This window comes from Xenopus laevis, chromosome 7L (genome assembly GCF_017654675.1).
Source record: "Xenopus laevis strain J_2021 chromosome 7L, Xenopus_laevis_v10.1, whole genome shotgun sequence".
NCBI lineage: Eukaryota > Metazoa > Chordata > Amphibia > Anura > Pipidae > Xenopus > Xenopus laevis.
The window spans coordinates 106,468,256-106,484,631 of NC_054383.1; the positions used below are offsets into that span (position 1 = coordinate 106,468,256).

Sequence of the window (16,376 nt, forward strand, 5' to 3'; positions counted from 1 at the left end):
TACTATATTTTAATTTGAATACATTGGCATGTGCATCACATCTTATATTCCCAGTCTGCCTTAGCTATATTACTATGGAACATTCCAGTTTTGGAGTGCTATGCAGGTACTGTTAGATACATTATGGATAGCCCTGCTAAATGAGAATAATCTTAGTTCCTGTAAATGAACCGACTTTTTCTAACCAGCCAAATTTCTGTAAACCTTGAATATCAATCCAGTATAAAGTCTTCTATAGTAAATTTCTATTGTTGTACATTTGTATTATGTATAATAGTATGAATATTATGGTACCTAACCTTATGGTAAGTTTAAAGGGATATTGTCATAGGAAAACATGTTTTTTTCAAAACGCATCAGTTAATAGTGCTGCACTGAAATCCATTTTTCAAAAGAGCAAATAGATTTTGTTATGTTCAATTTTGAAATCTGACATGGGGCTAGACAAATTGTCAGTTTCCCAGCTGCCCCCAGTCATGTGACTTGTGCTCTGATAAACTTCAGTCACTCTTTACTGCTGTACTGCAAGTTGGAGTGATATCACCCCCTTCCCCCCCCCCCAGCAGCCTTACAACAGAACAATGGGAAGTTAACGAGATAGCAGCTCCCTAACACAAGATAACAGCTCCCTGGAAGATCTAAGAACAGCACTCAATAGTAAGGGTAAGGCCACACTGGCGTTTTGGGGAGAAAACACCGGCGCTAATCACACGCGATGGTTTGTTTTCCGAAATTGCCCAAAGTTGCCTCACAAGGAAACTTCAGGCGACTTCGGAAAACGAATCGCCCCGTGTGATTAGCCTCAGTGTTTTTTCATTTTAGCTGGCGCAGAGTGAGGGAAGGCGTTTGGGGAGATTGGTTGCCGCAAAGACTAGGTGATTAGTCGCCAGGCGACCAAATCTCCCAAAACACCCAGTGTGGCCTTACCCTAAAAGTCCCACTGAGACTGATTCAGTTAATAACAGCCTGCCAGAAAGTAGTTCCATCCTAAAGTGCAAGCACAAGTCACATGACTGGGGCAGCTGGGAAACTGACAATATGTCTAGCCCCATGTCAGATTTCAAAATTGAATATAAAAAAATCTGTTTGCTCTTTTGATAAATGGATTTCAGTGCAGAATTCTGCTGGAGCAGCACTATTAACTGATGCTTTTTGTAAAAAACATGATTTCCCATGACAGTATCCCTTTAAACTAAAAGTTCTAGAATAACATTGAACTCGTTTTTGGGATCGACTAAATTTCTGCTTCTTCCTATTCTTTATGCAGCTTGCCCTGAAGGAACGTTTGGTCAGAATTGTAGCCTCAAATGTAACTGTAAGAATGGAGCCACCTGTGATCCTATTACTGGCAAATGCCGCTGTCCACAAGGAGTCAGTGGAGAATTCTGTGAAGATGGTGAGTAAAATGTACAGTGTAGCTGGGAATTTTTAGTATTTTGTCAATATCTATTACTGCAAGACCAAATGGTATGTTTATTCTTTTTATTTAGGCTGCCCAAAAGGATATTATGGAAAGAGTTGCAAGAAAAAATGTAACTGCGCCAGCAAAGGTCGATGCCATCGCATCCACGGAGCCTGTTTGTGTGACCCTGGGCTCTATGGACGTTATTGCCATTTAGGTGAGGAAAAAAGTCTTGCATTTATCTACTGCAAGTAAAAAAATGTTTTGTATATGTTTGATGGTAATTAACTGTGAGTGTATATGATTCTTATACAGGACTTTTCCTAGCCTCAGTGTAAACGAAATAAACACAAGATTATCACAAGAGATAAAAGATAAACAATACTGTACACGTGGGCTCAGCCCAAAAGAGCTTACTATATCATCTTTTACCTTTGTGAGTCATATCACTCCTTTACTTCTCCAATGCTCTCTTAATAAGCTGGCCTCACAAGTATAGATAGTAAAGCTGGCCATAGATGCAAAGATCCGATCGTAGGAATCAATTTACGATCGGACTTTCCCATCTCCTGACCTGCCACTAACCATTCAGATCAAAGTCTTACCATTCCGACCAAATAAAGTAGTAAAAGAACAAATCAGCCAATGTTCTGCCCCTGACAGCAATTGTACGATAGTTATGTCTGACAAAGCTGGTGACAGTCTCCCACTGAAAATCATTCGATCGGCAATACATGCAGAGACATTATCGGCAGCCGACAGAAATTTTTTAACCTGTCCGATCGACCAAACGACTGATCTCCGCCGGATGAAAAATGTCAGGACTCTCCACACACGGTCCGAAAATTGTACGAATCTACGATCGATGCGTCTATAGCCAGCTTTAAATCCCACCAGAATGTGTTGCCCCCCACTGCACTGTTCATCTTATTATAAACAGTTTAATTAATTTAATCACAGTTTATTGACTAGATAAAAGACCAGACAGACCAATGCTCTCAAGGTTTGTCTTGAATTCTATAAGGGATTCTAAATAAAAGGAGTACGGTGCATTACAGAACGGTATGCAGTATGCAAAAAATATTTTGGAGCTGCCGCTTCCCCCACAAACACAAACCTGACTCCTTTAGTGCTCTAGCACTTGCATCCCGGAAATTATAAATTATTGTTAAAGTCTCAGGATCAGAATCACTGTCCCACAATGCAAATCAGTAACCCTGAATATAAAAGTTCATAAAGATTTGCTACATGGTTAATACAAGATTTCAATCTATCTGGGACAGAGTAATCTTAAATATACAACATTGTTAAAATCTGATAAAAAGTAAAAAAAAAATTAACATGAAAGGGTCGATTTAAGGCTGGCCTAACCTAGTCTGAGGCTTAAAGGGATGGTTCACCTTTAAGTTAACTTTTAGTATGTTATAGAATGGCCAATTCTAAGCAACTTTTCATTTGGTCTTCATTATTTATCTTGTATAGATTTTTAATGGTTTGTCTTTTCCTTCTGACTCTTTCCAGCTTTCAAATGGGGGTCACTGACCCCATCTAAAAACAAATGCTCTCCAAAGCTACAAATTTGTGTTATTGGTACGTTGTAGTACTCCTCTTTCTATTCAGGACTCTCCTATGCATATGCCAGTCTCTTATTCAAATCAGTGCATGGTTGCTATGGTCATTTGGATCCTAGCAACCAGATGGCTGAAAATTGCAAACTGGAGAGCTGCTGAATAAAAAGCTAAATAACTCAGAAACCATAAATAATAAAAAATAAAAACCAATTGCAAATTGTTGCAGAATATCACTCTCTACATCATACTAAAAGTGTACTCAAAGGTGAACATCCCCTTTAATCAGAGGAGCTTACTGCAGTTCTTGGTACCTGTATTTTATTTTTCTTGCACCTCAAGATTATTCTCCTTTTTCTAGCCTGTCCGAAGTGGACATACGGACCTGGCTGCTCAGAAGAATGCCAGTGCATACAGAAAAACACCCTGGAGTGTGATAAAAAGGAAGGCCTTTGCACTTGTAAACCAGGTTTCCATGGAGAACATTGTCAGAAAAGTAAGTATTCTGCCATTTAACTGATCACCTTCAGTGTGAAGTTCATGTATGTGTTGGATTAATGCATTATCATCATTATCATCGCTGTCTTGCTTGTTTTTGTTCTTTACTATTTTAAAAAAAGTATGCAGTGATAAAATGTTGGAATGTAAAAGATACGATATTATGTAGTAGAAAATAAAGATTTCCTTGAAAAGAACTGAATTATAAGATTTTCCCCACACGCTTAACCCTTTCACAGTCCTGTTGAGTCAACCCAGCCATTAAGGGCAGATAATATCTGATAATTTACAAGTTGGTATGCTTCACTGCCAGCAATGTTCACAAGTACATCTCAGTTGGCAGTTATTTATTGGTACATAATGGTAGCTATTTATATAGGAGGGCCTGCTTCATATAATCAACAAAATCAACATCATGTCTTCTGCCATACTATTTCAAGGTTCACTTACATCTGCAAACATGTGAAGTGACTGGGTCATTATTAATCCACCTTCACATTTGACTTTCATTGTAACTGGATTGAAGGCTAAACTAGATCCAGTGGTGAGCCTGAGAGTCACATTCCCTACAATAGTTACTAGTTCCACTGATACCATAACATTTATCGGTGGACGTTCCTACTACTGATTGCATGCCCTGAGTAATATTACAAGTCTCTGTGTATTTATAATACACAAAAGCCATGAATATCTTGTAAATGATGTCCTTATAAACTGTCAGTTCTGATGTCATCAGTTATAAACTGATGACTCACTTGTGTATTATAATAAATAAAGTACCCCCAGTTGCAAAATATGAGGATATTAGAAGTTACCTCGGAGTTGCATGAAGTTACCTTTGGCCTCGTGTTTTTATATGGTCCTGAATCTCCTCGGTAACTTATAATATCCTTATAAAGAGGGGGTAATTTATTCACTATATAAACAGTGACTAGTGATGTCATCAGTTATAAACGATGAGTAGTGATGTCATTTTTGTCACAAGACTCACTAAAACTTGGGTATTATAATAAGTAAAGTACCCCTTATTGAAAAATATGAGGATATTAGAAGTAACCTCGGAGTTCCATGACCTGTATAAAAGCTCTCGGCCTTCAGCCTCATGTTTTTATATGGTCATGGAACTCCTCGGTAACTTATAATATCCTTATATTTTACAATAGGGGGTACTTTATTCACTTATTCACTTATATTAACTTTATATAGATTTGTGCAGCATCTGTTTCAGAAAATTGCCCTCCATTGGAAGGAAACAGGTACTTGTGAAGGAGATCATGCACCCGTTCAGCTCTAGATGTGTTTCAAACATTCTGACACCAGTTTGTCACTGTAAACTGTGAATGTGACCTCAAGCTTGTTGTATCTTGAATATTTTTATTTATTAGAATGTGACGTGGGATTTTATGGAATCAGTTGCAAGAGCAAGTGTAGCTGCCCATATGGTGTTCTCTGTGACCACACACATGGGAAGTGCCAGAAACAGTGCCCAGAAGGATACCAGGGGGATAACTGTGACCAAGGTAACATTCCACCACTACCCCAAGTAAATACCCACTCCTACTGCTAAATTCTCTAGTTCTTCAATGTCATACTTTCTAAATGTAGTTATTTCTAATACTAGACCATCTACCAGCGCTTATTTGTTCCTGTATTTGTTCTTTAAAACCTGCTGCTTTCTCTTATCAGTTTTACAGTGGGAAACAGGTATCCATGTTGTTAAAATTATGGCTTTAAAGCTGCTTGTAATCTTTCTGTTCTTCAGTCATTCCAAGGGGTGGTTTGTATATTCTTTTTATTGTGTTTTTTATTGCTGTGGTTCTGTAAAATTGTATGATACAGTATATTGCAATCTTACAATATTGTACCATTTCTAGCACATGAAACTCTGCTCACTTCTTATGTTATAGCAATAATCATGCCTATATGCAATTCTATGCCCATTTCGGCACCGTGGGAACTTGTGTCAGGCAACCAATCTCTTTATCAACCGAGGAAATCTGCTGCACAAAATAATGCCACCTAGACTTAAGGTGGCCATACACGGATAGATCCGCTCGTTTGGCGATGTCGCCAAACGAGCGGATCTCCCTCCGATATGCCCACCTTGAGGTGGGCAATATCGGATCCTAGCGTTCGCCAAACGGGCGGTCGGATCGCGGGACCGCATCAACGAACAGATGCGGCCGCGATCCGACGGGATTTTTAACCCCATCCGATCGAGATCTGGCCGACTTTCGGCCAGATCTCGATCGGGGAAGCCCGTCGGGGGCCCCCATACACGGGCCAATAAGCTGCCGACTTGGTCTGTCGGCAGCTTTTATCGGCCCGTGTATGGCCACCTTTATGAGATAAAGAAATCAGATAAGGTTTATTCATACGAGGAATAACACTCACGTACGACACAAGTTGGACATAAGTATTCCAAAAACAATCACCCAGTGTTGGTCCTTTTATACTCCAGTAAGGGGGTCTCCAAAGGCTTTAGTTCTGACCAATCAGAGATTAAAGTCTTTGTTTACTTTAGTCCATATTCTGTGATGAATCCTCCAGGCCGATAATCTTGTCTGGAACATTTTGGGGGACTTGAGACATGTGTAATGGCAGTAATGATAAGCAAGTACATTACAAGCCAAACAGCTCTTCTCTAAAACCTACTGTAAGTTTACAGTCCTTCTGATGTAAACAACTAGGCCCGCCATTATTCTGTTAAACATAATTCAAACTATATACTTGTACTAAATTAACCTGATTTATACACACATGTAAATTTAAGATGGTATAACTTATCCTCACACTTGTAATCATCAATGAGTTTTAGTTGAGCCTAGTGACTGGTTATCCTACATGAATCCCTAATAGCTTCTCTTATACATGGTCCACATTAATGTTTTTTTGTTATTTTTGCTGTGAGCAGAATGCCCAGAAGGAACATTTGGACTGAACTGTTTAAAGACTTGTGCATGCGGAGGTGCACCTTGCAATCACGTCTCAGGGATGTGCATTTGCCCTGCTGGAAAAATTGGGATAGACTGTGCCAAAGGTGAGACATGAGTGGTAGAAATGTGTTCCATCTATGATTGAGGATTTTTGGTATGCTTTTAATGAAATGCCACTGCGGAATATTGGTCATGCATTTTACTGTGTTTCTTTGCTTTGCTTTCATTGGGGACCCAATTAACATCTGCATGTGAAATTCCTGCCTCTGGAAGTGATATGTTGAGATGATGTTATGTTTACTGTGGTTGTTATAGCTATCCATTAAGTGCATGTTTTTTCCTGATGAAGGTTTTGGGGTGTGCCTGATATGTAACAGAGCCCACACATGCTGACGCTATTGCACTGTTCTAATATTCACCTCTTAAGTGCAAAAGACATCTGTCATGGCTACTTATCCTCACTTTGTATAAAGGTCATTAGGAATAACAAATATGTGGACAATTAATCTAAAATGTAATCCCCTTTAGGGTAATTTGCACAGGAGATGATGTTTTCAAATCTCCAGGTTTCAGACTGATTTCAGACATTCCAATTATCCCTTGTGGTACAATGATAGAGAACTGATATATATTGTAGGAAGTGTCTGCTCACAGAGTTGATGGTTACTGGAGATTGTGCATTAATCCCAGAGCTGTGGGACAAAGTGCAGAATTTTTAACCAATGGCCCCCTCTTTTTAGGTTCAGATTCTGTGTTATTTAATTTTTTTAAAGTAATCTTATTTTCCATGACTGCACATACTGGCACTGCTATTTACAAGCATGTATTAGAGTCTGCTGTTCCAGCACGCTGTTCACTGTAAATAATCCCTATGAAGAATTCACAAGTTGAATTGTGGTCTACCCTTGTAAATAGTTTCAATTCTTCCATGTCTGCCTCAGGTTGCCCTGTAGGTCACTGGGGAGCTGGCTGCCAAGAGATCTGTCCCATGTGTGAAAACAACGGCAGTTGTAACCCAGCCACCGGAGAATGTACATGCGCACCAGGGTATACTGGCAGCCTTTGCAAAGAAAGTAAGTGGTGCATAGTTATTACAGTGGCACGTGGCCAGATGTCCAGTGAATTTGCCTCTGATCTGTTTCAGAGATTATCATTGTTATTATTATCATTGTAAACACAATAGGGGTCTGGTGGGAGGTAAAAAGGAACTTGAAAAGTCTAAAACTAGAGGCTGAGCCACAAGTAGCTTCACAAAATATTTGCAGAATAAATTGAAAATAAAATACAGTACTATATATATTCAAAATGTATACAATATATACACCTTATCTGTGAAATGGTAGAGCGTACACAGTACCCCTGGGACAGAAAGTAATTATATATTGTTGATATGGTAATTTACTAGATAACAATAAAAACGTAAGTAACTGAAGTTTTTTTTTTTTATTTTCATCTAGTTTGTCCTGCTGGTTGGCATGGCCAAGGGTGCCAGATGAGATGTGCCTGTCAAAACAATGGACAGTGTGACCCAATCTCAGGAAGATGCACATGTCCTCCTGGCTGGACGGGCCATAACTGCAGGAGAGGTATGGAGCTATAAAGCAACATACAGCCCATGGAAGTGGCAGGCTCTAAGGAGTGATTGAAAAGGCATTATATCATATTGTTAATTTTAACTGTAATATAGAGATCCCATGGCTTTGATTTTCTGAAATTAAAATGCATGTATATCAACCATTTCTTTCAAAGCTTGGCCAAGTAGTATGGACTCCCAAGACATGCCTGCTTGCTCACTCACCTAGCTGTACCACTACCTTAAAAAATGCTCCCACCCCAAATAGGAGCCTAGGCACATACCTCTGATATCTACCTATAGTTCCAGCTCTACTTTCTTTTATTGGTTCTTCTTTTTATTCCCAAATATATGTTTTACTTTCTCCTGGTTTAGAGAGCATTGGTTATGTAACACCTATTTGGGCTGCATAGCACACAAATAGTTAAACTGTCCAGCTAGCAGTAGAAGCATGGGTTACACGCGACTTCACACAACAGGGTCAGGGCCTTCGCCATGTGGAAGTGTTCCCTCTATGGTGTAGTGCAACTACACCCCCCCAGGCTACTGTGCATACAACAAAAGATGGGCGCCAGGAGGTTCTTGCAGTAAAACAGAAAACGGTTTATTTAACTATGCACGAGGCAAGTGACCACAGGTTTAGTACTCACACAGGAGCTGAGGCAATAGCACATTTCTCACACAGAGCTGCAGGCATTAGGCATTTCTCACAGAGGAAAGATCTCCATTAGGCATTTGCAGTATTACACACTCATTCCCTCCTGGAAGTTGTCAGGAAAGCAGCTTCTACCCTACAGTCCCTCTTCACTGAGGTCCCTGACTGGAGGCAACACACAGAGCCTCTGGGAAGCTACTCCCTTACTGCAAATCCTTGTTGGAGCTTCAGCTGCTCTTTCTCTCTCACCTCTCTGCCTTTCTCTCCTAGAGTGACTATAACAAGTCTGCCCTAGTGTAACTATTCCTCATTCACGGGGTTACCTGGTCCCCGACTTCTTCTTCCAAAGCACATGGGCCTTTCTGGGCCTAGCTGTGCCCAGGCTCCCCTGAGCACACCCAGCTGGATCACCATCCCCAGGCCAAAGAGGAAGAGGCCACTCCTTACACACACTATATAGCAGTGTAGCAGGGGAGTGTCATTCTCTCCTGGCAGATCACTCTAAGAAAAAAGGTGGGGGCCTTAAAGCTGCAGGGCAGATTACCCAGTAGGGGTCCCTACATACACCCGGGGGAAAAACCCATTTCGTCCCGACAATGGTTTAAACATCCCCAACATATATCAACTTACAGTACCATCACATCCACTTCTGGTATCCTCTCCTAAGGCATACCTGGTAACAATGGTCACTGTAAAGGAAACACAGCATGCACAATACTGTATCAAACATTTTCAATTGCATAATAAACAGTTGCAGTTGGTCAACTTTATTACACATCAGCAAAAATACTTCTCCCCCTCCCAAGGGTCCACACAGGCCAGTCCTTGGGTGCAGAAACACTACTCAGCGAGTAGGTGAAGGCAGAAGAAATGGTGGAGGGGATCAATAGTCCTGAATTAGAACCCACTTAGTCCAGCAGTCCTTCCAGCCACAAAAAACAAGCAAGCAGCACTCTAGGCATCTCACTCTGCAGGAGTCCATAGAAGAGCTGTAGCAAACATCAGAAGAATCCATCCTCCAGGTTCTCCTCTTCCAGATCCGGGATCACACATGAGCAGGAAATGGCTCCATCCGGGACATCCATCTTCCTCCCATCCAACTGACATCCGCAGGCCTTCGTGAAATTCGGGGCGAACCTCCAAGCCCGAACCCACGGCCAAATACTTCGAAGGAAATCCATACGATTCGAAGAATTCGTACGTTCCGTTTATCCACTTCGAAAAATTCGTACGATCCATTCGTACACTCCGGCAAATTCGTACATCCATTCGTACGATTCGAACAAAACAATGCACAGCCTGGTTTTAGGGAATCGAGCCCCACGTTGGGCAGCCAAATGTAACACCTATTTGGGCTGCATAGCACACAAATAGTTAAACTGTCCAGCTAGCAGTAGAAGCATGGGTTACACGCGACTTCACACAACAGGGTCAGGGCCTTCGCCATGTGGAAGTGTTCCCTCTATGGTGTAGTGCAACTACATCCCCCAGGCTACTGTGCATACAACAAAAGATGGGCGCCCGGAGGTTCTTGCAGTAAAACAGAAAACGGTTTATTAACTATGCACAAGGCAAGTGACCACAGGTTTAGTACTCACACAGGAGCTGAGGCAATAGCACATTTCTCACACAGAGCTGCAGGCATTAGGCATTTCTCACAGAGGAAAGGTCTCCATTAGGCATTTGCAGTATCACACACATTCCCTCCTGGAAGTTGTCAGGAAAGCAGCTTCTACCATACAGTCCCTCTTCACTGAGGTCCCTGACTGGAGGCAACACATAAAGCCTCTGGGAAGCTACTCCCTTACTGCAAATCCTTGTTGGAGCTTCAGCTGCTCTTTCTCTCTCACCTCTCTGCCTTTCTCTCCTAGAGAGACTATAACAAGTCTGCCCTAGTGTAACTATTCCTCATTCACGGGGTTACCTGGTCCCCGACTTCTTCTTCCAAAGCACATGGGCCTTTCTGGGCCTAGCTGTACCCAGGCTCTCCTGAGCACACCCAGCTGGATCACCATCCACAGGCCAAAGAGGAAGAGGCCACTCCTTACACACACTATATAGCAGTGTAGCAGGGGAGTGTCATTCTCTCCTGGCAGATCACTCTAAGAAAAAAGGTGGGGGCCTTAAAGCTGCAGGGCAGATTACCCAGTAGGGGTCCCTACAGTTATGTCACTCCATCAAGAAGCTGTGACCTATTTCATACTTCAGAGAGGGTATCTGCTAAAAGTGTTCTCATATATCATTTATTTATATAAATAGTGATCAATTTGTTTTACAGAACCATTAGATTAGGGAGATTCATCATATTTTAAAGTTTAAGGAAAAAAATAGTTTTAAAATTAGATTTTGCTTGTTTCAACTGAGACAGGAGAAACATTAATAGACTTGTCATTGTCTTTTTTTGCCATCCAAGCATGTGATGCGGGACACTGGGGAACAGACTGCCTCAACCCATGTAACTGCAGCAATAGTGATGGGAGCTGTAATTCGGTGACTGGACAATGCATCTGCGAATCAGGATATATAGGGCTGAATTGTGATCAAAGTAAGTTAGAGATCCGCATGTGAGTTATGACTGTATATTTCATGCTGTTGCATTTATACAAATGGAAAGGGATTCAAAATTATATACTGCTTGAAACAAGTGGAAATTGATCCCTGGTTTCTTTTGCTCCTCTCTTTTGGCTACAGAGGTTGCTGCTCATCTTATAAACAAAGGAGTACTCAGTTTATTTATTTTTTTACTGAGTACTTGGTTTATTACTATCCCAACCAACCATTGCACTTAACCTTTAAAAATCATTGTAAACTGGTATATTGATAACACCATACTATCCTTGCCCTGTGTGAATTACGGGTGTCCTTGTGGGTCCTATAAATGCAAATGCTATACTAAGGTTGGTGTGCTGCATCAGGAATAAACTGTATTCATGGCCAGCTATAGTGGGGCTGGTGGATGAGCCTGGGGAACTTTGGTGGGAGGGCAGCTGGAAGCTGGGACACTGCTGGGAGGGTGAGCTGAAAACCTGCAGGATTAGATTGTGACTTAAGGTGGCCATACACGGATAGATCCGCTCGTTTGGCGATGTCGCCAAACGAGCGGATCTCCCTCCGATATGCCCACCTTGAGGTGGGCATTATCGGGCTGATCCGATCGTGGGCCCTAGGGCCCAACGATCGGATCCTAGCGTTCACCAAACGGGCGGTCGGATCGCGGGACCGCATCAACGAACAGATGCGGCCGCGATCCGACGGGATTTTTAATCCCATCCGATCGAGATCTGGCCGACTTTCGGCCAGATCTCGATCGGGGAAGCCCGTCGGGGGCCCCCATACACGGGCCAATAAGCTGCCGACACGGTCTGTCGGCAGCTTTTATCGGCCCGTGTATGGCCACCTTTACTCCTGAGTGGATCCACTCCCATCTCGCTGGCAGTCAGCAACACCTAGCCCTAAAAACAATAGGTCTCATGGGCATCCATCTAAATAATTGCAGCCTTCTTTATCTAGTATTCTGTTGTATTTCCAGGCAAGTATTCATTAGTGCATATTAAGCAGAACAGCAAATGACGCAAATAGCCTATAGAATAATTTGATGTCACTTTCCTGCATATTTATACAATTCAGTCTGACAATATTTGTATCTTTTGTCATAGAATGTGCCGAGGGCTGGTACGGTTCAGATTGCAGGCACCCATGTCAGTGTGATAATGGTGCCGTTTGTGACCATGTGAGTGGGGCTTGCACTTGCGCAGCAGGGTGGAGAGGAACATTCTGTGAGCTACGTAAGTAATCATTCATCTGCAGCTAATACAACTATAGAACCTGTTATCCAGATGCTTGGGATCTGGGATAAAGGATCTTTCAGTAATTTGGATCTCCATACCAGATTTACTAAAGGGCGAACTGGCCGCCCCTAGCGAAAGTTTGCCAGAAATCCAATCCGCAGGGAGATTGCCAATTTACAGACATAGAGGACAATTCGCTAGAGAAAGATTACATCGCTAACAATGTTTTGTGCCCTTTAGCCGGCGGAATTTTCGCTCAAGTGAACTATTGTTACTCCGCAAATTCACTAAAGTGCGAATTTTCCATATCGTTAACCCTTTTCTCCAGAGTTTCCTTTACCAGTTTAGACCTGACAAACTGATAAGATGAAGCTACATCCTCCTCAATCTCATGTCAGTGACATCATATCCTGTATGCCAAAAAGTTAAAAAGACAAAACCTCGCCTGTTCAAATTGACCTGAGCGTACGAGTATTAACAAAGTTTTGCTAGGCAGGAATGAAGGTCAGTGAAAGTTCGCTATGAAATGCTTGCACTGACGAATTTATGGTAGTGAAACTTGTAATTTCTACACCTGTAGTTCACCAATCCTGCAACTGGTGGTGCGTTTCTTCCATTGACCCGTCCGGGTCCCTTAGCAACGTATGTGTATAGAAAACGGATCCGCACACACTCTGATTAATGCAGTTGGGGATTATCCCCTTTTATTTAGCCACCAAACATCAACATTTCGGGGGGATGAAGGGTGGGTGTTTCCCCCCCCCCCCAAAACGTTGATGTTTGGTGGCTAAATAAAAGGGGATAATCCCCAACTGCATTAATCAGAGTGTGTGCGGATCCGTTTACTATACACATACGTAGTGAAACTTATCCAGCATTCGGCTGCACAGACGCAACTTTGCATATTAGTGAATTAGCGTGGTGCCAGAGAATTAACAGCTGACAAAGTGGCTTGAAGTGTGGCAAAGCCTTTTAAGGTGATAATTCGTCTTTAGTGAATTTGCCCCCATGTCTACTAAAATTTAAACATGAATCAAACCCAATTAAATTGTTTTGCCTCCAATAAGAATATATGATTATATCCTGCAAGGTACTACCCATTGCTACAGAGAAAAAAAGGAAATTAAAATGAACTATGATCAATAATTAAAATGAATTATGATTAAAATTGGGTCTATGGGAGATGGCCTTTTTGAGATGGAGCTTTCTCAATAATGTTAGTGGATAATGAATCCCATACAGGTATGGGACCTATTATCCAGAATGCTCGGGACCTAGGGTTTTCTGGATAATAGATCTTTCCATAATTTGGATCTTCATACCTTAAGTCTACTAGAAAATCATGTGAGCATTAAATAAACCCAACAGGCTGATTGATTTTGCTTCCAATAAGAATGAATTTTATCTTCGTTTGGATCAAGTACAAGTTATACTGTTTTATTGTTACAGAGAAAAAATTTGGATTATTTGGATAAAATGTAGTGTATGGGAGATGGCCTTTCCGTAATTCTGAGCTTTCTAGATGACGGCTTTCCGGACAACAGATCTCATACCTGTATTGCATTTTCATTTATGATATATTTACAGTATGTGTGTAGAAGATATGTTTTCGACATTAGAGGGAAGAATGAAATCACTAAGGATGTTATGCTGAGGATTTAAAAATACCTAAAATTACTTCCTGTACCATACTATGTAAATAGTATATTTATGAAAAAGTGGTTAAAAAAATGCAGCCTTTTGAGCAGTAAGTTAAGGTATATGAATTCCCTGTTGACATTCCAAAGAATATCTTGATCTAAGTTGTAACCAATGGAATGGCAAATCCCTCAGTAGAATGTTTATGCCATAGAAACGAGACCCTATGTCTCAGCTATTGCCTTGGGCTGTAAGACAGACATGGGGGGAATTAGTTACATAGAGGAAATAGCCATTAAATGCTTAGAAATTCTCTTGGCTGCCTTCCATACAGCCTAAGGCCATGTTATGTGAAAGGGAACATGCCCAGATACATGTCATACTCAGCGCAAGTAAAAGTAAACAAATCATTTGCTTTATGTTGAAGTGTTTGACAGCGCCTATGTTTCAATGGGGAATACTGGGAAAATGAATGAGTGTGGCAAGTCAGATAAACTGCATTGTAATGGAAATACAGCACCTGTTACTGCACTCAGCATTTATATTGCATTTCTCCATTCAGTCTCTTGTTAAACAACAATCTCCAAAACCATTTGAAAGTCTTCTAATTCTAGGACTAATCCTAGGACTAATGTGTGGATCTCCGTATCTGAAACAAAATGTTCCTTTTAAAATATCTAGTTGCTTCGACTAAATCATAATCATCATGTACTACTGTCCTATGCCGTTCTTGTGCTTCTATATTTAATGGTGAAATAGATTATATTCAGTATGTTTTCACATTTCTCCAGCATGCCCTGATGGCTTCTATGGCACAGACTGTGCAAACCACTGCCGGTGTTCCAACGGTGCCCCCTGTGATCATGAGTCAGGATCATGCACTTGTCTTGCTGGTTGGACTGGCACTACATGCAGCCAAAGTAAGTAACTAATATTCAGTTTATGATAGCTAAACTGGGGGGGGGGGTTACTCTTATCTATTTTACCCATTCAGGTCATTCTATCCTAAATTGATTATCTTGCATCATTGCATTTTATTGTGTGCATTCAACTGTTCTATCCCACTCAACCTGCAATGTATATTGTAGCCATTCTATTTCACATGTTAACTGTATTAATACACTCATTCATTCTTCTAAGGCTGCTCTAAGGAAACCACTGTGTGCAACTATGCAGTACATGTGTCCCCAACCTTTTTTACGCATGCGCCACATTCAAATGTTAAGCGAGTTGAGGAGCAACACATGGAAAATGTTTCTGGGGGTACCAAATAAGCACTATGATTGGCTACTCAGTAGCCCCTATGCAAACTGAAAGTCTAGAGGAGGCTATATTTGGCAGAACACCTGGCTTTTATGCAACCAAAAATTGCCTCCAAGCCAGAAATTAAAATATCGGCTGGGAACAACATCCATGGGGATTGGTGAGCAACATGTTGCTCCTGAGTCTCTGGTTGGGGATCACTGGTCTAGATAAATCAAGCTGTACAAATGGGAATGTTAATCCTTTCAATGTAGCTTTAAAAAAAATTTTCCTACTTTTTATTGCCTTTGTGGGATCATTTAAAAGCATATAAGCTCCTGTTGTTGCTTTTTATATTGCATGCCCTGACCAGAAGAGTAGGCTTTGTGACAGTTTATTATACAGGGGTTTTCTTTCAAATTCTACTACAGCAAAAAGAGAAGTTCCACACCTTTGTTTATAAATGAGCCCCACTGTCTCCATAATAATAAGCATGTGCTTTTTGGGGCAAAAACTAGAATTTTTCGAGTTTTCTTATACCCTGATGCTGAAAGCCTGAATCTGAAAATCCACCATCTCAAATCTGTCGAGGTCATGTATAAGTCAGTGGCAGTTGTCCCTGTCCCAATTTGAAGATATTTTGGTTTGCGCTGGGTTTAGCCCGATAATCCCAAAAAATTGGGGTATCTGGACAATGACCCAAAAAAATCAAGTGATCCAAGAGAAAAGGGTTTTCACTCGTTTTTATCGATTTTTTTCCTGATACGATTTTTTATTATTTTAATGATAAGCGAAGTGAAACAGTGTATGGGAGTTCGGTCAAGCTTTTTTTTTTTTTTTTTTTTTTTTAAACAAATGAGATAAAATTGGATTTAGTTAACAACCCCCCTAAATGTTAGATGAACTACCCCTTTACGTTTCTGTAGTGACAGCAATCATTAGCCGAGCAAACTGGAAATGGGAGATGAACAAAAACAAATTAGCAGCAGGATCGTTACTTATTACTGGTTTATAAAAAATAATCCTACACCAATAACACCTCATAAACTAATCCATTGCACAGATGCCTTTCCCTT

General features: G+C 41.0%; 1 protein-coding gene across 2 annotated transcripts in view; it reads left to right on the top strand.

The window, feature by feature from the left end:
* Nucleotides 1–16,376, top strand: part of megf6.L (multiple EGF-like-domains 6 L homeolog) — a 283,490-nt gene that overhangs the window by 237,526 nt on the left and 29,588 nt on the right. For both annotated transcript variants that reach the window (XM_018226155.2, XM_018226156.2), the window contains 10 exons: nucleotides 1,268–1,396; nucleotides 1,491–1,619; nucleotides 3,332–3,466; nucleotides 4,854–4,988; nucleotides 6,383–6,508; nucleotides 7,346–7,477; nucleotides 7,862–7,990; nucleotides 11,046–11,177; nucleotides 12,289–12,417; nucleotides 14,850–14,978. In XM_018226155.2, coding sequence (XP_018081644.1) covers nucleotides 1,268–1,396; nucleotides 1,491–1,619; nucleotides 3,332–3,466; nucleotides 4,854–4,988; nucleotides 6,383–6,508; nucleotides 7,346–7,477; nucleotides 7,862–7,990; nucleotides 11,046–11,177; nucleotides 12,289–12,417; nucleotides 14,850–14,978 — 1,305 coding nt within the window. The remainder of the gene's footprint in view (nucleotides 1–1,267; nucleotides 1,397–1,490; nucleotides 1,620–3,331; nucleotides 3,467–4,853; nucleotides 4,989–6,382; nucleotides 6,509–7,345; nucleotides 7,478–7,861; nucleotides 7,991–11,045; nucleotides 11,178–12,288; nucleotides 12,418–14,849; nucleotides 14,979–16,376) is intronic.